This window comes from Microplitis mediator, chromosome 5, assembly GCF_029852145.1.
Source record: "Microplitis mediator isolate UGA2020A chromosome 5, iyMicMedi2.1, whole genome shotgun sequence".
Taxonomy (NCBI): domain Eukaryota; kingdom Metazoa; phylum Arthropoda; class Insecta; order Hymenoptera; family Braconidae; genus Microplitis; species Microplitis mediator.
The window spans coordinates 4,971,745-4,994,957 of NC_079973.1; the positions used below are offsets into that span (position 1 = coordinate 4,971,745).

Sequence of the window (23,213 nt, forward strand, 5' to 3'; positions counted from 1 at the left end):
AAATGAAATGGCGACAGAATGTGTCGCCTACAACAAAACATGCAAGTACCGCCACAAATATTTTTTAAACTTGTTATTCTACTAACCTTAAAAGTTGTCAGTTTACTTATAAATAAATAAACAACAAAAACTATGAACAATATTCTCTAGTCTCCATGAATAGAAACAATTACCAAAAAATTTATTTTTATTGTTTAAACAAAAATAGTATTTAAACAATGGATATTGTAGAACTGAAAGATGTAAAAACAATTCAAGATATCATACATGCATATCCAGATAAAATTAAAAATCAATCAGTACCATTAGTTATTGATAATGGTAATTTTATTTTTATCATATGTCTAATTATTCATTTTTTACCCTAAAATATGTTTACTCATAAAATTTATATACATGATTTATATCTTAATGTTTTTCTTAGGCCCCTAATTTATTGTTATCATTTACTTTTTTTTTCTTTGGTTTTATTCTGTCATTCACAATGCGGCATAAAATTTGAAAAAATTTTAACTGACAGCAACAGACAAAAAATCCTTGAAATTTCTTCTTATTAATTTCAAGTTATATAAATTTTATAAAAAATTTAATAATTTTCTCATGAGTGTGAATGTACCAGACATTAGACAAATTTGAAATTACTAATAAATAGAGTAAATAATTGATAAAATAAAATTTTTAAAAAATGCGCATTGAAAAAATTGATAATTGCATTTTTTATGAATTTTATTTTTTTAATTATTTACTTTATTTATTTATAATTTTAAAATTGTCTGATGTCTGGTACATTCGCGCTCATAATTTTCTTTTGTGTATTATTATTATTTCTATTATTTTTTCAGGATCATATAATTGTAGAGTGGGTTGGGCAACAGAGAAAGAGCCCCAATTAGTATTCAAAAATTTAATAGCCAAACCTCGAAAAGAACGAGGTAAAAAAGATGGAGAAGTACAAGTCGGCAACGACATAACAAACATTGAATCAGTACGTTTTCAATTAAAAACCCAATTTGACCGTAATGTAGTAACACATTTCGAAGCTCAGGAACAAATATTCGACTACACTTTTACTCATATGGGTATAGATACTGAAGGCTGCGTTAATCATCCAATTATTTTGACTGAAGCATATCTAAATCCCAATTACTCAAGAAATCGTAATTGTTTTCTTCAATATCAATATCAATATCAATATCAATACTAATATTAATTCCTAACTGTTGTCTTTTTTTTTAATAGTCATGGCAGAACTGCTGTTTGAATGCTACAGCGTTCCATCAATAGCTTACGGTGTCGATTGTCTTTTTTCTTATCAACACAATAATTGTCCTCCTTATGGACTTATTGTCAGTATTGGGTACCATACGACACATATAATCCCTATTATTGGTGGTAAAGTTGATGCTGTCAATTCTAGGAGAATAAATGTCGGTGGTTTTCATGTTATTTCATATATGCACAGATTACTGCAACTGAAGTATCCAGTTCATGTTAATGCTATTACTCCTAGTCGATCTGAAGTGAGTTCTAATAGACTCAGGTTAATTAAAAATTATTATTAGAGTAATTAAGGGACTGTACTTAAATTACGTAACTCATTTAGGATCACTATTTGATCTCCACTCTCTTTATGTAATAGATCTATCGAAATATTACCCCCACCTCCAAACCTTAGCTCCGATATTGTGCGTAATTTTTTTTATTGGAAATTTCAGATTTTGTTTAACTTGCTTTCAATATTAATGACTAATAGACAACTGTAATAGAAATCCATAGTGGATTGGAAGAGATAAAGTTTTATTATTAAAATAAATTATTTTTAGCTCTAGGCGAATTTTAACTTCCTGATATGGAAATTGTAAATTTTCAAAAAAAGGAAAGTTGTTGGTTTCAAATTAGTTCTCTCTTCCCTGTCCTTTAAATTGTTACGTAATTTAAATACGGCCTCTCATATAAATAATATATATCTATTTTTTTAGGGGTACGTGAATAGGGTTCGAATCGAGTCGAATAATTTGAATTTTCAAATATATCGTAACTTATAGAATTATTGGTCAATTTTAGAACTGTCTGGAAGTTTTTGAATTTTTGGTAACTTTTCAAATTACTCGATTCAAAGAGAGAAAATTCTGATCAGCTTTCAAATATTCCACTTTTATTTAATAGAGAGCTTAGTTTTTAAAGTAACTGATAATAATTTTTTTGGAGACTCGTGTCTGTGTTCTATTTACCTCCGACACAAATTTGAATTATTAGAAAAAACATTACAATTTTAAGTCGTTAAAAATAAAATTTTGGAATTATAATTATTCGTAAATTTTCTAATAATTCGAGAATTTAAAAATAATTCGGAAAGTTTTGAATTATTCGAAAATTTACGAATAATTCAAAAATTGATGAATAATTCGAAAAATTATGAAGAATTTGAATTATTCGATTCGATACGAATAATTTGTAAGTTCGAACTAAGGTACCAGTGGGTAATAAGGCCTAGCTAAGGGAGATTTTGAATAGATTCGAAAATATTGCATTTAATTATCAAAATGTATCATTAGTCTTTATTTCAATACATTAGCCATAAAATATAATGAAGTAATGATAAGTTTTACCATAAACACACAAAAAATTAAACTTTTACAAAAACCATACGAATAGGCCTTATTTTATTACGGTAGGGTAATAAGGCCTACGGGTTAAACAAACTGTAATAGTTAAACTATACTTAATAAAATTGCTATTAGAGATGAATCATCACTTAAATTTAGCAACAATACTTTTTAAGAGTCAGAAGACTAGATCGCTTTGCTCAACAGCACTTAAAATTATCAGTATCCTTGTTAAGAGTCAGAAGACTAGATTGTTTTTTATAATTTCTTCTGCGCTACGACAGCATATGACGGATGATGAAATATAGAAGACAGGGAACGTGGTATCGGAACTCTACGAACTTTTCGTAACATCTCTATGCAAGACCCTTCTACTAGAGTAGCCTTTTATTTAGCGAAGGCGATTATTTTAAATATTATTTCTGTCACTTAGGCCTTATTACCCGCGGGTACCTTATTCGCACACCCCTAATTTTTTTTTTTTTTTTTATAGGAAATAGTACATGAATATTCAAGTATTTCACTAGATTATCAAGACGAAATATCAAAATGGGCAGACCCTGATTATTATGACGCAAATGTATTGAGAATACAATTACCATATGTAGCACCAGTTACAACTCCTGGTTTGACAGCAGAGCAGCAGAAAGAACGTAAACGTGAATTGGCTCGTCGGTTGATGGAGATGAATGCTCGCAAACGAGAAGAGAGAGTAAATAATAAAATTAACTTTTGATTATAATTTATAATGAATGAATAAATAAATAAAAAATGTATCAACAGCTTGCTGAAGACGAGGAACAGCTGAATCAATTGCTGTCAGTAAAAGATCTGGTAGAAGAAGGCGAGCTTGAAGAATTCGAAGAAGCTATCAAATCATTTAATATTACAACCGAAGCCGAGTTAAATAAAATGATAAATAATCTACAGGCTAAAATAGAGAAAACAAAGCAAAAAATAGTTGCTGCTAATTCACAAGAGGACAATGTTGCTGTTGAGGAACAAAAATCTAAAGTAAAACCCAGTTTACAGCCGAAAAATCAAGCAGATTTCGATGAATGGATTTCTGGTCTAAGAAAAAGACGGTAAAATTTATTATAATTAACAATAATAGTATTTAATTTACTATTTTAAATTTAATTATTTTGTTTACAGACAAGAAATAATTGATAAAAAGTCAGCTAAGCGACAGCGAAGACAAGATATGGCTAAGCGAAGAACAGCAGCAGCGCAAGAAAGAATGCGTATAATAAGTCAGTTAGCAAGAAAAGAAAAACGTGATGACGATTTCGGAATGAGGGACGAAGACTGGGACGTATACAAAGCTATTAATAGAGTTAGTTATATACAAAACATATTTATTTAGATGTATAAATATTTAAGAAATAGTAAATTACGACACTAGGCCAGAAAGTTGGATTTCCTTGCGGATGTGATTTAATATCACGTCAGGGCATTCAGCTTTTTGGCCGGGGGTCGTAAACTATTTTTCTTGTTTCCCAACCGGAAGTACGTTGAATTAATTAACATTTTGAAGTAAAGACGATCGGCGGGAGGGCGCCCGACTTTTGTAAATTTGAAGTCGAAGTTTTTGTTGATCGAAAAATTAAAAAAATGCACATGTAAAAAATTTAAAAACCTGTAGGTGCATTTTTTTTATTCTTAAATTATTTGCTTGTAATTAAAAAATCTGTAAATTTGCTACATGACCAGGCCATACAAAATAAGTGCACTCGATGCCCAGTAGGCTACAAACGTGGCATTTTCTGGAGCGTAATGCGACTAGAAAGCCCGTACTTTAGGCAGGGGAGCAAGAAAAATTACTTTGTTAAATACAACTTTATTTTTATGTATAATTAATAGGAAGGCGGCGATTCGGATTCTGAATTAGAGCAAGAACGTCTTCTGGAAGTTGAAGAAGCTTTACGTCAACACGATCCTGAGTTTGATGGTCCGGGTTCAAATGTACCCGTAATACCTGGCGAAACTCATCAACTACACGTTGGATTAGAGCGTATTCGTGCTACAGAAGTACTTTTTCAGCCCTCAATGATCGGATTAGTAGAAGCTGGTATCCCTGAGACAATTGATTTCGTATTGAAACTTTATACAGCCCAAGTACAATCACAGCTTGTGTGCAATGTATTTTTAACCGGTGGAACTGCGAGATTTCCGGGTGTACTCGAACGACTGAATCGTGAACTGCAAGAAATAAGACCGTTCAAATCAAATTTTAAAATTAATATCGCTAAGAATCCCAGTCTTGACAGTTGGTATGGCGCACGTGACTTTGGTACTAATGAAAATCTACCAGAATTTTTGGTAACACGTCAAGAGTACGAAGAAAAAGGTGGTGAATATTTGAAACAACACTCAGCGAGTAATATTTATACTAAATCACCAGATCCGTTGCCGCTGGTACAGCCAATTCTTGTATCCGAGCAAATGGTCGTTGAGGATGCAGTCCTTGATGTTGAGATGGAATAATTTTTTTTTCTTCACTAAATTAAATGTATAAAGTATCTCGTAATTGAGATAAATATATTTTAATTAAATAAATAAATGTTTTTTTAATTTAAATAAGGATACTTATTACACTGTAAAAAATCGGGAGTGAATACGGATTTTATTTAAATCCGAATTCACTCGGAGTTCTGGAGTTTAAAAAAAAATCACGCATGCGGAGTGAATTTGGAGTTTTTATGGGCGGAGTGACGCAGATTTTAGTTAAATCCGCACTCGCTCTGGTCCGGAGTTTTAATATTTAAACTTAAACATATTTATATTTAATAGAAACAGCTGTTAATTAGAAACATAATTATTTGAATAAATAATTCATTCAGATAATAAAAATTAAACTTGAAATTTTATGTTTTTAATTTATAAAATGTTTTAGTAACTCACTACCCAGACAGCATTCAAGTCGGATTGACTGCTTTGCTTGGTCTTTTTGAGGGCGTTCTCAAGAAATAATGATTTCTTAAAGGTGTCATTTTTAAGAACTATTAATTGAGAGTTCTTGAAGACTCCATAAATAAGACGTCAGTTTTGTGACGACTAAATGTATTCTTCTTTTAACTTCTTTATGAAGTCAAAATTAGGAGCTCCTTGAAGACGTTATGGTAAATTCATACTGGAGTCTTATTTGCGAAGTCAGAAAAAATAACTCTTTGATAACTCTTTTTAAAGACGTCTACTTTACTGAGTTCGCTAGCTGGCTCATTCGACATCTTGAGAACTTCTTAAAGACTTCTTTAAGATGTTAATGAGACGTCCAAATCATAAATAGGAACTCATTCAGAACTCATCAAGATGTCATTTCGCTATCTGCATAATTTATAATTTCTTATATATAATACATAGTGAAAATATTAAATTATTGACGATCCTGAAGTTAGCAGACAATGAAAAACTTCTTGACTTTTTTTTGAACAATTAAATTTGAAGAAAAAAAAAAACTGAAAATAAGCACATGTAGAAAATTTAAGACTACAAGTGCAATTTTCTTAAATATTTTTTGTTTCATGATTTATCGTTTTTTAAAAAATCCAAAAATTATTAGATGTCGGCTAATTTCAGTATCATAATTATTGAATAGCTATAGTGACATAGTTTTTTATGGGAATATTTTATATTTCAGTACAATATGAAATGTTATCTCGTGGTATGGTTGATATGTCATACGACAGTTTGTGACTCAGTGTAATTATATTTGTTAAAGTTTTATTATCAGCTGCTTATAATTTTTAAAAATCATTTCGCGTGAATATAAGGAAAGGGAGATCGTAATTATTTACGTACTCAATATAAATGTCTAAATATCAAAGACCTAAGCTCACTATGTATTAGTAATTTTTTTACAATTAATATTTTTCAAAACTTCCCTTCGGAGTAAATTTAATTCCGCGTTCGCTCCGATTCACTCCGCAAATTTTTTACAGTGTATGGATAATTTTTAAGTTTGTCAATGGGTAACTACTTTAATACACAATCATTATTTTTTTTTTTTTTTTTTTTTTTTTTTGTTAATTAATGACATTACAAACAAACTACATTGTAGTTTGTTAATCGATCACAATATACAATTGTCATTATTTAAATTTCATATTTTTTGTTGCGAGAATATCCTAGACTCTGTCTAGTTTTACTTATGATTTTATAATCGTCCTTTATTTGCTCTCAATTATTTCAAATTATTTAAACAATCGTCTTCTTTGCAAAAGAAAAAAAAATTTTTTTTTTAATTATTAGTTTCTATTTTTTACGAAAGCGTAAAAAAAATGATAATTATGAAAGTGATCCCTCGCACTCACGTTCAGTTTTACTACAACGACCTCAATTCATTCTTCGTCTTAATCTAACATCACAATATATAATAATAATAATAATAACAATAATAATAATAGTAATAATAAATAATAATGACAAAATATTAAGTTACAAAATAAAAACATTTTATTTTTTATTTTTGTGTGAATTAAAATTCCAAATACTCAAATATTTAAAACTAAAAAATTAATTCTGATCATTAATAAAATCTATACAATAAATAAATAAAAAAAACATGAATCTTAATTTATAATTTAAATAATATTCAATCTATTATCACAGTTTGAGGCCGTTGCAGATTTACGATCTGATGCTCAAAAGCAAAAGCTCTAATCAATCAATAAATTTTTTGATAATTTTTTTATTAACGCACTAGTGTATTAAATATAAAAAAAAATTTCAATCGTAGCCATCAGCAATTTTGTCTCATTTCTTCTTAACATAAAAATGTCATTTATATTTTTTATGTAACATTGAGTATGAGGTAGAATCCAATTTTTTTTACACAGAGAAAAATTGAGACAAAAGTGTACGAATTTTTATTCTGCTCTCAATTAAAAAGAGGAAGTTAGCAGACGTCTAATAATTTTTGAATTCTTTTTCAAAACGATAAATTACAAAAAAAAAATATTTGAAAAAATTGCACCTGTAGTTTTTAAAATTTTCCACATGTGCATATTTTTAGTTTTTTGTTTTTTTTGCAATTGATTTGTTGAAAAAAAAAATCTGAAAATTGTCGATTGTCTGTCAATTTATGATCCTGAAATTAGCATGATCCTGAAGTTAACAGACAGTTACAAATTTTCGGATTTTTTTTTTTCAACAAATACATTACAAAAAAAAAAACTAAAAAAATTCACATGTAGAAAATTTAAAAAACCATAAGTGCAATTTTTCAAAATATTTTTTTTTTTATAATTTATTGTTTAAAAAAAAATCCAAAGACTATTGGACGTCGGCTAACTTCAGTATCATAAATTAGCAGACAATTGAAAATTTTTCTGATTTTTTTTCAACAATCAAATTTAAAAAAAAAAAAAAAATATGCACACGTAAAAAATTAAAAAAACTACAAGTGCAATTTTCTAAAATATTTTTTTTTAAATTTATGGTTTAAAAAAAATCCAAAAGTTATCAGACGTCGGCTAATTTCAGTATCGTCAATTTCAGGATCATAATATTTTCTGCAGTGCAGCATAATAATTTTTCGACTCGACTTCCGGTTTCAAGTTTCGTCGGCAGCATAATAAAAATTCGTCCATTTCTTCAGCCCATTTTTCCCCATGTACTTTACTCAGATCTAATTATTATTTTTTTTTATACAGAACAGTGCAAGGGTCTACTTTCACTAATACGCTTACACTAAAAAAAATATAAATTATCATTAATCTTGATGTTTTTTAATATATATAAATATATATATAATAGCAATCATGAAAATAATAATTATTAATAATAGATAATTATTACAACAGTGGTTAATGTCTTGCAGTACAATGAGTTGTTTTTCTTTTCAATTTATATTTATATATTTATATATATATATAATTAATAATTAATTATATAATCCGTAATAATGGACATAGGGAAGTAAATGACAGCTATTTACAGTACATACTTCTTAGTTGTACTAATTATTATTATTAATATTATATTTATATATATAAATATATATATGTATATATATATATATTTATATAATAGAACTCTAATTATTTTTCGTACAATTATTTTTAATTTTACGTTTATTGTTTTCTGTTTCAAAGGGTATCCCTTTTTTTCTTCTTCCTCTTCTTCTTCTTTATTACGCATTTTTACCCTATACGCTAATGTATGCAGTATGTACGTAAATGTATGTATGTATGTATGTGTTTTTAAAATCAGGATATGTCGGTGAGAGCTAAATTCAAGCGTTTATTTTTTTATTTTTTATTTATTATTAATTATTTAATATTATTGTTATTTATTAATATTATTATTATTATTATAATTATTATCTGCTATTACAAAAATTTACTTGCACGCATTTTCATTGATCAAGATACATATTAATTAATCGCGTGACCCTATGCTTACCTACATTTTTTTTAATTACTATTTATTTTTTTTTATTTTTCAAATTATTTTCTTCTTTTCATTCATTGTCGAGTTCATTACTTCGGTGGATTAAACGTCATAATAAACAGCACATGATATGCTTTATTTTACCATCGTTTATATCCAATATTCATATATATTTTTGTTCGTTTAATATTTTATGTCGATTGTATTTAATTATTAATTATATAAATTCAATCATTTTTTAAATTTACGCAAAACCCGACACAGCGGCGCGTAATTTCGTTTTTTTAAAAACGATTTTTTTCGGTATCGTATAATATATGTGTATGTATATATATAATATATATATCGTATCGACTGATGACAGGTAATAATTATGCCGCGAGCTGATAATGACCACGTACATTTATTATTACTTATATTTGTTTATATATTTTATTTATTTACTTTTGTTATCATGGCACGCGACTCATTATCATTAAATGGCACCACCAACTCGATAATTCTCATTCACTTTCACACACTCGCCTCTATATGATCTTCACTATTGTCGTACTGTCAAAAAAAGTTTTTTTTTTATTTTTAAAATAGACTAGGATTTTTATTTATTAATTATTAATTAGTGTTTGATAATTTATTTAAAATACAAGATTATATAGAAGCGAGTTAGTGTGTGGGTGTAATTATTTAGTTCCATGGCGATTCATATTCCGCGGTATAATAATCTAATTGTTTATTAAATTGTTAATGATCTACCCTACTCAGGCCTCTAAGACTTACGGTAGCACGGTAATAAACCTCTATATAAAAATAAGAACTATCCCTACATAAACGTATTACAAAAATAAATGGCATCGTATTCTGCTAATCAAGCAAAATGGTACAGGCGCAATTTCGAGCGACGTAGACATTGTTTATTATTATTATTATTATTATTATTATTGTTATTATTAGGTATCATATGTTCTTATTATTTATTATTAACTTGTTTCGTTTACTTTATTTTAAATAATTTTATTTTATGCGAATCTCGCTCGATATTCCTTTAATCTCTATCAAAAATTATTTTAAATTAATCTCCATTTTTTACGTTTCTTATCCAATTCATTTTTTTTTTTTTGTGTATACGTAACACAAATTACATTCTTTTATCGTAGAATTTTTTGTTGTTTTTAATGTTAATTAGAAAAAAAAAAATTTTTTCTAATGACTAAAGTGCGTTTGTTACATAAAAATTTTAGCGGTAATAAATTATCTAAAATTTGTTCATTTTTTTTTCTTTTTTTTTTACTTTACTTAATTAACGAAATATTCTATGATTATTTTCTATGGTTGCCTAAAAAATTTTAATTATATTTATTATTTACATTTTTTTTTTTTGCTTCATAAGCAGACTATTTTTATGGAAATAATTTAACGTATTTTTATGACAGAAATAATTAATAAAAAGGAAAAAGAAAAATGGATAATTTGATTTACAATTTAATGGGTATCATAAAATTACGTTAAATTATTAAAATATATGACAAGTTAAACATTAATAGAAAATAAATAATAATTAACTTTAAGTATTGACATAAATTTTAAATAACCAGCTTGGCTGATATCTTTTCTTTTTTTTCATACTTATAAATAAATATATCAATACATTTTTTCAATAAGTTTTTAAAAAACTTTTTTTTTTAAATTGGTCCAATAAATTTTTTTTTCGTTTGAAATCCAAAGGACCTGGTGTTAAAATTTAGTCGTCAAATTGCCAAATATTTCATTCAAATAAAAAAAATTTTTAAACTTGTAATTTTTTTTTTTGGTCCTATAAATTTTTTAAAAATCTTTTTTCTTGGCGTGTAATCTAAAGGACCTGGTGGTAAAATTTAGACATTAATTAAACTGTCAAGTATTTAATTCGAAAAAAAAATGGAGGTTTTGTTGTTATTAAAAATAAAAAAAAAAATTATAGAAGTAAACTGATAGATTTATAAAACCAAGCTCTTATTTTGATAAATCTGATTATAAAAGTTTATACATTAATAACAACTAAACCAGATTATAAAAAAAAAAAAAATATATATTAACACAAGTATACTGAGATCCCAATTACTTTTAAATAAAAGTGTATTGCGATGACTAGCCAATAAAATTTATCATTCGTAAATTTACAATTTGTTTTATTAAACGTTTGATTAAACTCTTAACTTGGAAAATTATTTTACTTTAATTACAACAGTCTGTTATAATCAGTCTTTACCGATTCTCATTAATGTTATTTTATATCTCAAGTATACTCATGTTAATTATAAATTTAATTAAAATAATAATAAAAGTGACAAATAAAATAATAATGATACTGAAGTCAGCTGACGTCTAGTAACTTTTGGATTTTTAAAAACGATGAATTATTTAAATAAAATTTTTTTTTTAAATTCCATTTGTGGTTTTTTTAATTTTCTACATGTGCATTTTTTTTTTTTTTTATTGTAATCGATTTTTTCAAAATAAAAAAAAATCCGAAAATTATTAACTGTCTGATAACTTCAGGCTCATAAATAAAAATTATTTTTAAACGTTTGAATTTTTTACGAGCTCGAAATAATTTTACAAACAAACAAACAAAAAAATTAAATTATATAACAATATTTAGTTGAAAAAAAAAAATTATAATATTTATCAAAGAATTATTGAAATTTATCTCTATATATATCGAAGTGATTTATAATTTTTAACTTTTTGTTATAAATAGAATATTATTTTTATCCTTGCTCGCAATTGTCATGGCTCTTCTCGCTTGTTCAGAAGAGAAATTAAAAATAATAAATAAAATAATTATTAATTTTGATAATAAGTACAACCAAAAAATTAATTCATTAATGTTCTTAATTATTTTTTTATGCTGTCATTTAATTTAAAAATTTTAATAAATTAATTTCATGATTGTAAGTTTATTTTTTTTAATATAAAAAAAATTTTTTTGTATTCTTGTATATTTTAAGAACATTAATATTAATTAAGCGGCTCTATTACTCTAGAAAAATTAAAACTAAGCACAGACATTTTTTTTTGTTTTTTCAATTTTTTTGACAACATCCCTCTCAGCGTAATTATCTATATTTACATTTCTATCGACATTAATAATATACGACAAAAAAAAACATCTATATACTTAATATTTATATATATATATATATGTATATGTATATGTAATTATAAGTACTATACAAAGAAATGAATATTGTTATTGATAGCGTAAGCTATTTCAGAAGAAATGAAGATAAATCTTATTGCAAATGTTATAACTATACATGTAATAATTATTAATTACAACTAAAGTAATTAATTATCTCTATAAGAAATATAATTATAATTAATCAATAGATCAATCAATGAAGTATTGATTTTTTTATTTATAAATTGAGAGACGAAAAAGAAAAAAGCTCATGAGAAACCATGACGATTACCCTCAATTTTACACACGCGTAGATCGTTTGTCCACTTGATAAATTTATTTTTATATATTTATATTTATATGTATATTTTTTTACACGAATTTTTATTTTTTTAAATTAAGATCAAGCAGTTTTTTATTTAATAGCAAATGAACAAAAAAACATGAGTGTGAATGTAGCAGACATCAGACAAATTTAAAATTACTAATCAATAGAGTAAATATTTAATAAATTAAAATTTAAAAAATTGCGCATTTAAAAAATTCAAAAGTTAATAAATGCATTTTTTAAAAACATTTTTTTAAAAATTATTTACTCTATTTATTTCGAATTTTAAATTTGTCTGACGTCTGCTGCATTGACACTCATAAAAAAAATTTTAAAAGTGCGCCAATAATTTTAAATTAATAATTAGTAACGTTTCGATTTAAAATTTGAATTTTAAAAAATTTCAATTATTTTTAAGTTTTCAAATAATTTTCGATTTCGAATTATTCGTAAATAATTTTTAAAAATCGTATAATTTATCACATATTTAAAATTAAATTTCAAATTTGAACCGAATATTCAAATAATTTAAAACCAAAAATAATTTTGAATAAAATATTAATATTTAAAAAACTATTTGCGCACTTAAAAAATATTTAAAATGAGCGCGTAAATCTTTTTTTAAATGAAAATAAAAATAAAAAAAACCACAATCTCAACTATTTTAAATTTAAAAAAATCCTAAAGTAAAAAAAAATCTTTCTATTTTAAATAATAATAGAGTATCAACAAGCCTAGTTACAAACTATTTATCTATTTCTTTTTCTCATCATCTAAGAAGTAAACTAATTAATAAAAGAAAATATACTAACAAGTATTGTCGGTAGAGACCAAGTAGAGACCATCATTATTACTGATTTTTAGTGAGTGTTTCTGCGTCGTGTTAACAATTAATATTTTTTTTTGTTGTTGTTATTTATATCATATCGAATCCAATAACTACACCGCTCCGTGACATTGCTTTATAATATTTAAATATTAGTCTGTCTGTTAACATGAAAATATTAAACCAATATTTTATTATTATAATATTTTTTTTTTCTTTTCTTTCCTTTCATTTTTTTCATTTTTTTTAAATCTTGCTGATAATAATTACTATCTATATCACAGATTCAAGTGACTAAATTCCTTTAAAAATATAATATAAATATGTATGATGATCGTATTATTATTATTGATAATAAATATCCATATTTTCATACGTATAAATCTGAAAGAAAGTATTAAAGCAAAAAGTGCTGATACGATTGGAAACGTGTAGAGATTTGGAATACCGATTTATGCTACCAGTCAAACATTTTTATAAAATTTATTTTAAAAATAATATTGCAGATTTTTTTTTTAAGTATACGGTTTTGAATTTTTTTTTTTCAAATAATAATAATAATAAATAATTACTAAGGTAATAACAATAATAATAATAATAAAAAGTTTAATTGTTAGCATAAATTAGCCGCTTAAATTGTTGCGCTGAATGTAATCAGGATAAGAAATAGGAGGAGTCGTATTAGTGTACTGAGCGTACAAATATAATGCGGGATGAATTCCTGGTGGTGGAATACCACTACGATTAATATGACCATGACCATGATGAATTTGATTATTATGGTGATGATGATAATGATGATGGTGCGGATGATGTGAGTTCGGGGGCTCTGTGGAAGTAATATAGTGAGGATATAGATGTGGCTCAGGAGTTTCCGATGAGCCGGATGAAATACAAGTTTGGTAGACACTTAGTGGTGTTGCTGTTGCTGTTACTGCTGCTGTTGATGATGATGTTGATGTCGATGTCGATGCTGGTGTCTGAATCAAAGATGAATTAGTAATAGAATCAGATGTCGTTACATTATCCGGTGACTGGTGTTGCTGATGATGCTCCTGGTGATGACGGTGATGCTGATGATGATGATGCGCTAGCGGCAAGGATTCAGACACGCTGCCGTTTAAACACTAGTTGATAGTCTGCGGATGTAAAAGTGGTACCGGAAGATGAAGACTATTATGTTTAACTAATGTTGATATTTCAGCAGATATACCTTTACCACCGCCGATTCCATCAAGTGATGATGGTCCCTCACTGTAACGTAAATCACAAACAGGACTCTCAAAACCAGTACCAGGTGTTGTTGCACCACCACTGCTCTGTGGAGTCGATGGATTATGATTTGAATTATTTTGGCTCATATCTCGGTGTACTCGATTCTGATGCCGTATCAAATAACTGTCACGTACAAATGTGCGACCACAAATATTACATTCGTACGTTGTACTGGCAGTATGCGTACGAATATGAATAGCAAATTGGCTTTTAGATGTAAATGTTAGTGAACAACGATCACAAACCAGTGGTTTTTCAGCAACATGACTCCAACGGTGTGCTGTTACGTAGCTTTTAACAGCGAAACGTTTTTGACAAATATCACAAGCATATGGTCTCTCACCAGTGTGCACACGTTTATGTGTATTGAGACTACTTTTTTGTGTAAATCTCTTTAGACATAATTCACATTGAAATGGACGTTCTCCAGTGTGAGTTCTCATGTGCACTTCAAGATATGGTTTTCTGCAGAAACTCGCCTCACAAATAGTACAGTGATAAGGTTTATTACCAGAATGTAATTTCATGTGGACATAATATGATGAGGCCGATGATAATACTTTGCCACAGACCTTGCACGGCTGTGGTTTAGCTCTGCTACCCTCTTTAGTAGTTTGTTGGCTACTAGATTGACGCATTGGTCCATCCTGTGTATTTTGATTTCCCTGATTTTGTTGCTGTTGCTGATGCATATTTTGTGCTTGAATTCGCTCTTCTTGTGACAAATCCTCACGATCCTCAGACAAATTTACCAGTGAATTTGAGCCCTCTGATCTACTTGAAGCCACTGAGTAAAATCCCATTGGTTCACTTTTAACTTGTGGATTGAACATAGATGTCATAACGTGACGGCGAGCTGATGATGGTGGACCGCCAGGTTGCTGGTGGTGCTGCTGCTGTGATTGCTGATGGTGCTGCTGCTGGGACGAAGCTGGAGGAGGTGGTGGTGGTGGTGGCGGAGGCTGGGGTCCCTGTTGCTGCTGTTGTTGAGGCGGTTGCTGCTGCTGCTGCTGCTGCTGGTGTAGTTGGTGGTGATGATGGTGGTGCTGATGTACTAAATGTTGATTGGGGAGCAGAGTCAGATTGCGCTTGACAAACTGCTCATATCCTACGTACCAATCCACCTGCATCATACATTGCAATCATTATCATTATCATTATCATTATTATTATTAAGCCAACTTAAACTACTTTCAATAACTACTCTACTGCATTCATATTCATTTTATTTAAATCACAGAACCAGACTATTTATACTTGTTGTTATCATCACCACTGAAGCAATCATCAACATCACCATTGTCATTAACATTTTAAATATTAATATCATCATCATTATTATTATTATTACAATAGTAATAGTGCAATGATCGTCCGCGACATTGACCAACTACCGGGATCTTATTACTTTGACATTCATTTTTGACAAGTGACAAAAGAGATCTACTAGATCAGCTGATTGCATAACGTTTTTTCCGCGGGCATTAAATAATAATAAAATATATCTAAATAAATAATAATAAATAATAATTAATAAATATAAATATAAATAAATATATAAATAAAAATAAAACGTGATGATATTTTGACGGTAAAACCGGATTCTTAATTCACAGAACGCGCGCTGAGTTTATGTGTTATCACACCAACACACGAGATGATGCTTTTGGTATTAGAAATATTTAAAATATATACATAGTATATTAATATATTGTAAGATAACGAACCTTTGCTAATATAGTGGTCCAGGTAAACAGTAAAAAAGATACGCTTCATCGAGCGTACACTTAACTTAAGTTAATTTAACACTATCAGCCGATACATTTGTACAAATAATGTTTTTCTTTCAACACAAAATATAAGATGGCTGCTGCTATATTTCACGATACCACGCACACACACACATTGATGATTTTCCTAAAGCTCATATATATACCTATAGAGAGAACTCAATTTATATATAACATATACCTATAGATAGATTATGCATATAGGTATATATGTGCAAGCTATATATAAAATAAGTATATATATGTAAGTTATATACAAATATGTATAGCGGAGGGTTGTGTGTGGGTGAATTCACGCTTCTATGTCCGAGATTTTAATTGGCTGATTATTTTTATTTATAGTAAATTCTGATTGGTCGGAGCTCGTGATGGCGGACAAAAAAATTTGTCGCTAAGATCGGCGGCTTTACACTCGCGGACGCGATTTGTCGCGGGAAATTCAGTACATGAATATAAGCGCTTGCCGGTAAGGGTGGCAATGACTTGGCGGAAAATTTAAAAAGTTTTGATTTTAAATTGAAAATAATCGAGTACCCTGATTAAAAATATTCATTGAAAAATATTGAAAAAGATGAGAGTTGAATCCTTTTGAATACTTTCTATACCCCAAGGTTTTCATTTGGACATAAAATTAATACTTTTCAATCCCAAAATAATATAAGAATTTCTAAACTTCCGAGGAATTGGAAAAGATTCAAATGAATTGATATTTTTGAATCTTTTTGAATCCTTCTCAATACCAAAATAGTTCCATATTTCGGATCGAGTGCAGGATTGAAAAGAATTCAAATGAATTGAAATTTTTGAATCTTTCTGAATCCTTCTCAATACCAAAATAGTCCGATATTTCGGATCGAGTGTAAAATTGAAAAAATTCAAATGAATTGACATTTTTTAATCTTTCTGAATCCTTCTCAATACCAAAATAATTCCATATTGGAAGGTATTGAAATGATGAAAGATTGAATTCTTTTCAATAATTTTGAATTCCATTTTAAGAATTAGAAAGTATTCAAATGATCGAAATTTCAATTCCATTCAATACTTTCCAAAACCTCCGTGGGATTGAAAAGAATTGAAATAATTTTCAATCCTTTTCAATGAATTTTTTTAATCAGGGATAAGTACTCACACTTTTTAAATGATACAATACATTATTTTTTTTATTTTTTATCAAAATTAATCATATTTTTGACACTTTTTATGAGAACTTAGAATGATACTGAAGGTTGCCGCCGTCTAATAATTTTTTTATTTTTTTCAAAACGATAAATTATAAATAAATTTTTTTTTTTAAATTGCACCTACAGATGTTACAATTTTCTACATGTGCATGTTTTTAGTTTTTTTCTTTATGCGATTGGTTTTTTGAAAAACAAAATCCGAAAATTGTTACTTGTCTACTAATGTCAGGATAGTAATTTAAAAGTTTATGATAATAAAGTTAACCGACATCTGACAATTTTTAAAACTTTGAAATAATAAATTAAAATCTTTATAAAATAAAAATAAAAAAATGCATGTTTTGACAATTTGAAATTCAGTGCATGCATTTTTTTAAATTTTTGTATTTTAATTATTGAATTTTTTTATACGTAATTAAAAATTGTCGTATAATGTCAGCTTCATTTACACTCATAAAAGTTGTGGTAGTGAAGTCTTGTCAAAGCTTATAAAAATTAATAAGAAAAAAAATTACCTAATTTAAATTTGAAAATAATTTTGACACGTTCTGGTGTATGAGTGTGAATGTAGCTGACAGCTGTAAATTTTAAAAATTGTAGAGAAATCAATTAAAATGTGAGTAGAATAAAAATTAAAAAACAATGCGTATTTAGATTTAAAAACCAGTACGCGCTTTTTTTCAATTTCATGATTTTAATTTATTTATTTATCTATATAAAATTTATAAACCGTCTCATATTTGCTACATTCACACTCATTCGGATTTATAAGTTTGTAAAATTTATCCATAGAGTTATTTTATATATATAAGTATTTATATCTATATTGCAGTGATGATTTATAAAAATTATAATTTAAATTTTCGTGGCAAAATCGCGCGGCGCTACGTTGCTATAGTGCGCGCGCATTTAAAAATGTCTTCATTGTAAACGCGACAACTTTTCGCTTTTCTATTGAGCATTTGTTGTCGAATATATAAAATATATATTAATAAATATATTTAAACTTGATTGATCAATTCGATATATTGATATCTAATTATTATTGATTTATTTATTGTTTAATTGTTGATAAATATATTTATTAATTTATAAATATAAATACTTAAGTAAATAAGTTGACTTATAAGTACAGTAGGTATTTGTTTTTGAATTGAGATTTTATTGATTTTTTTAGGGTTTTATTTTTAATTATAATTCATAATTTTAATTATTTTTTGTTACGTCATTTTTAAGTCATAATTTATTAATTAATATCCATTAATTTTTGTAGTCAAATATTATGATCCTGAAGTTAGCAGGCAGTTGACAATTTTTGAATTTTGTTCTTCAACAATTTAATTAAAAAAAAAAAAAAAAAAAAAATGCACACGTAGAAAATTAAAAAAACTACAAGTGCAATTTTTTCAATTATTTTTATTTTATGACTTGTCATTTTTGAAAAAATCTAAAAATTATTAGACGTCGGCTAACTTCAGTATCATCAAATATTCCTGTCATTTGTTACTGATGACAAAACCTGATAGTGTTTTTTTTTAATGCCGACTTTATTTAAATTCCAAGATACTGATCAAAATTACTGATAATCAATTATTTATTTACAGAAGCAACCATGCAATCTATTACCGATCCCGTTACGAAAGCAGTAGTTGATAATATTATGGGCAATTTGCCGACTAAGAAACCATTAGTGAGATGTCATGATTGCGATTTATGTTTCACTAGCGAAACTGTCTTGGATGCTCATTTACAAGGAGCTAGACATGCTAAACAGGTATTGATAATTAACTTTATGAGTATTTTAGATATAAATGATAACGAGACAATTAATTTTCAGTGTTGATTGACAAAAAAAAATTTAATCTTTAAATTATTTGTTAATGGAATAATTTTATATCAAAATATTATTTATTACCCTGATTAAGAAAAATGATTTGCTCCATGTTAAGTGTATATCTTATTATTAGTCGATTCAAATTTTTTTAAATCATTTCAAATTGTTTTGAATCATTCCAAATCATTCTTCCTAATCAGGGTAATTTATATTTTGTTTATTTTTGATGAAGATGGCTGTATAATTATCATTATTTGTGAAAAATTCAAAGTAATAAATTCCAAATATAATTGATAAAATTATTACAATAACAGTAGCAAGATAGTAATTAAAAATTATTTTATCAACGAAATATTCAGGAATTTCAATAAATTTAGTCGTGACTTTTGAAATTTTTTCTTATAATAGTAATAGTATATTATGTGACAAGGGATGAAGCAAAACGATTTCAGACTAGAGTAAAGGTGGCTGACATCACCCGCAGGTGGAAGTCGTGTTTCATCCTGAGTCACACACTAGATTTTCCATGATTACCTGCATTGGAAGTTAAAGTTCCAGTATCAGTAGCCATTAAGAAATAAGTTAATTTCAAGCTGATGATGCGGAGAACTGTTAGAGAAATAAATCTGTAATTTTCAGTCACTTATTAAATAGTAAAAAAGACAAAAATATTATTTTCACTCATTTTTTTAATTTTATTTGGTTAATTAAAACTGTCATTTGAAAAATGAAATGAGTAAACTGAAGTGACAAGTAAACAAATGAGAGTAATAAGGCTGCAAATGAACATTAAATATAATTAACACCAGGCAGAAACAATTGTGTTTTTTCCCAAGGGAAGAAACACGCATGTTTCTGCCTGCTGTATGAAGGTATTTTTGAATTACGAATTCGCTAGCAGTTGTTTGCAGCATCGGCTTGAAATTAGCTTGTTTCGACTGGCTAGAGACACTGAAACTTTAAGTTTCGATGCTGGTATCATGAAAAAAATTATGAATGTTAATTTACTGGCTTGAAATATTATAAATATTTATGCTGCGAATAAACTTGAGATTCTTGAGGCTTAAAATTAAAAATTTTTTAGATACGGTCGAAAGTGATAATGGAAAATTTGGGAGGAACTAAAATCGGACTTTCAAAAGATCAAGAAGCCAGTGGATTAAAGTGTAATGTATGTAATGTTAGTCTCAATTCAATACAGCAGCTTCAAACTCATCTTAATGGTAAAAATATTATTCGTTTTTTTTTTTTTTGTATTTTAATTTATTGATCTGAGTTAACATAAAATACAATTTTACTGGTAGTTATAGGATAGAGGTACCAATTATGGTCACTGCTCCGTTTTTGGACATTAATACTTTATTTTAATCAATGAAAAAGTGTTAAGTAAAATTTTCATTTTAATAGTTGGATAAAAGTATCTTTTGACACATATTAAAAATTGATTAATTCATTGCGTCTTTTACGAATCATTTTATTTAAATTTTCCAAGTGGCCAAAAACGGTACTTCTACTATACATTAAAAAAAAAATAAGAATTATTACTATTAATAATTTGGAGCAATAAATTGAAATAATTTTAATTGAGTAATAAAATAAATAATTATATTTATATTATAATATTATAATTAAAAATTTATTGTTAATTATAGGAAACAGGCATAAAAAGAAAGCAGAGAAAGGTAATAACCTCGATAATAAAAAAAAAAATTTATTGTTGAGTAAACGTAAAATAAAACGTTTTGAGAAATTGAATAAATGGTCCATAGTAATGCCGTATTGGTAGTTTGTTATTAACAATTTTTTGCTTTTGCATGTTTTATATTTTTATTTTTCTTATATTATTTTATAATTAACCAACTTAATCTTCATACTAATCTATTGTTAATAAGCTTTTCTAAATGCATATTTAATTTATTTATTTATATATTTATATTTACTATTATTTTGTTGATAGTTAAAGCTCTGGTAGTTGAAAAAAATTTATCCAAAGTTAATTAAATAAATTGAAGCTTTGATTATATTTTTATAATAAATAAAATGCTTTTTTTATTATCATTTGTAAATAAAACTTGAGAAAATTTATCGACAGTATTTTTCACGGAAAATAAAATAAAAAATATATTTATCCTGGATAAAAAAATTTTTTATTGTCAATTCAGTGTTGGGAAAAATAAAAAAAAAATCTTTCGATTAATAAGTATTCCTTTTTGGGGCATGAATGTAGCTCAAGCTAATTTATTATCACAAATGGCATCTATTGCAGTTGTGATAGATAGATAGTGTTGATTGCACATTGATGCATAGGTGGATGGACCGGAAACGAGACGGTAAAAGCTGTTCAGCAACAACCAAAAACTCCAGCTCCAGCAGATTCTACAACTCCAGCTGCTACCAAAAAGAAGGGGGAAATACTTACATGCGAGCAATGTAATAAATTTTTTAATTCCAAACAGCAATATGATGTGGTATGACTAATTATTTTTATTCATGATACCAGCGAAACTTAAAGTTTCAGTGTCTCTACAGCCAGTCGAAACAATCTAATTTCAGTTCAATGCCGCGAATTAACGCGTAAATTGTGAATGGCTAGTCATGGGGCAGAAACAAACTTGTTTTGTCCCTTGGAAACAAACAACTAATGTCTCTGTCCACTGACTGAAAGCTTTCGCAATTTAAACTCTGATACTTGTCATTTGTTTAATCCACAGAAAAAAAGGATTTCTTGCCGTAAGAAATATTTTGCATTATAAATTGAAAACAAAAATTTTCTTAGGACTAGAAAAAATTTCTTGGCGCGATAATTTTTTTATCGCCTCAAAAAATTTTTTCTTGCTCCAATAAAATTTTTGTTTTCAATTTATAATGCAAAAAATTTATTGAGGCAAGTAAAAATTTTATTGGGGCGAGTAAAAATTTTTTGCGCCAAGAAATACTTTTTTCTGTGGACTAATTTCAGACCATTAATTTTATTTACGTAAATGACAGTTCTGAATGTGATTAAGTTTTATAAAAATTAGTGTCAATAATAAATAGTATTTATAGTTTCTGCTTAATTACCCTATCTAGAAAATCTCAGAATCCAATAGATTCTCATAAATTCTTATAGAGATTTTATAAGAATAAATGAGTTCTATGAGAAGTGCTATAGTTAAGTATCGGGCCTCATACATACAGCTATAAAAATCTATCGGATTTTTTAAGCAGGGTATAAATTGCAAATGACAATGTACGCTTACGCTAATAGTTGGTCTTAAATAAATTTGTTTCTGTCTGGCTGCTGACACTGAAACTTTAATTTCCAATGCAGGTAATCATGAAAAATCTAGTGTGACTCAGGATGAAATACGATTTCACTGCGGGTGATGTCAGCCAACTTCACCCTGGTCTGAAATCGTTTTATTTCATCCCTTGTCACACAATATAATGTTATTTATTTTATTTTATTAATTAAATGATTTTTTTTTTTTTTTACAGCATATTACGTCGAAGAAGCACTTGCATAAAGTGTACAAACCTATTTTGAAAACCACCAACAAGAAAAAACGTTACGTACCGTATGGAAAGCAGCAGCAACAACAATATCAACAACCGCAACATCAGCAGCAGCAACATCATCATCAGCAACATCAACAGCATCAGCAACATCAGTACCAACCACAAAGAAGTATGCAACCATACGATACAACGTCCTATGTCATACCGTCACTCGCCAATAATTTTATTTCTGGTGGTTACACCAGTAATTATTAGACAATAATATTTTATTTTAAAAATAAAATAAGACATTCTTTTTCTTTATCTTTTATTACATTAA

The 23,213-nt window shown here is 27.4% G+C and overlaps 3 protein-coding genes across 6 annotated transcripts; 2 read left to right on the plus strand and 1 right to left on the minus strand.

Annotated features, from left to right (window-relative positions):
• Positions 1-83: 83 nt before the first annotated feature.
• Positions 84-5,417, plus strand: LOC130667829 (actin-related protein 5). The gene is made up of 7 exons (XM_057469683.1): positions 84-321; positions 843-1,157; positions 1,240-1,520; positions 3,100-3,318; positions 3,390-3,691; positions 3,762-3,942; positions 4,470-5,417. Exons 1-7 carry the CDS (start codon positions 219-221, stop codon positions 5,091-5,093), a joined length of 2,025 nt encoding a protein of 674 aa, XP_057325666.1. The 5' UTR covers positions 84-218; the 3' UTR covers positions 5,094-5,417.
• Positions 5,418-13,899: 8,482 nt separating this feature from the next.
• Positions 13,900-15,718, minus strand: LOC130667694 (zinc finger protein OZF-like). Of its 2 annotated transcripts, XM_057469477.1 has the most exons (2): positions 14,527-15,718; positions 13,900-14,452 (listed from the first exon to the last, which is right to left on the minus strand). In XM_057469477.1, the coding sequence occupies exons 1-2, from the start codon at positions 15,716-15,718 to the stop codon at positions 14,418-14,420; spliced, it is 1,227 nt and encodes a 408-aa protein (XP_057325460.1). In that variant the 3' UTR covers positions 13,900-14,417. The 2 variants fall into 2 exon arrangements, with proteins under 2 accessions (XP_057325460.1, XP_057325459.1); XM_057469476.1 differs by having other exon boundaries at positions 13,900-15,718.
• A 487-nt stretch (positions 15,719-16,205) lies between these two features.
• On the plus strand, positions 16,206-23,149 carry LOC130667695 (zinc finger protein 385A-like). Of its 3 annotated transcripts, none has more exons than XM_057469478.1 (6): positions 16,206-16,257; positions 19,167-19,336; positions 20,481-20,619; positions 21,049-21,078; positions 21,704-21,864; positions 22,874-23,149. In XM_057469478.1, exons 1-6 carry the CDS (start codon positions 16,221-16,223, stop codon positions 23,147-23,149), a joined length of 813 nt encoding a protein of 270 aa, XP_057325461.1. In that variant the 5' UTR covers positions 16,206-16,220. The 3 variants fall into 3 exon arrangements, with proteins under 3 accessions (XP_057325461.1, XP_057325464.1, XP_057325462.1); XM_057469481.1 differs by lacking the exon at positions 16,206-16,257 and adding an exon at positions 18,495-18,700; XM_057469479.1 differs by lacking the exon at positions 16,206-16,257 and adding an exon at positions 18,495-18,696.
• The last annotated feature ends 64 nt before the right edge of the window (positions 23,150-23,213 follow it).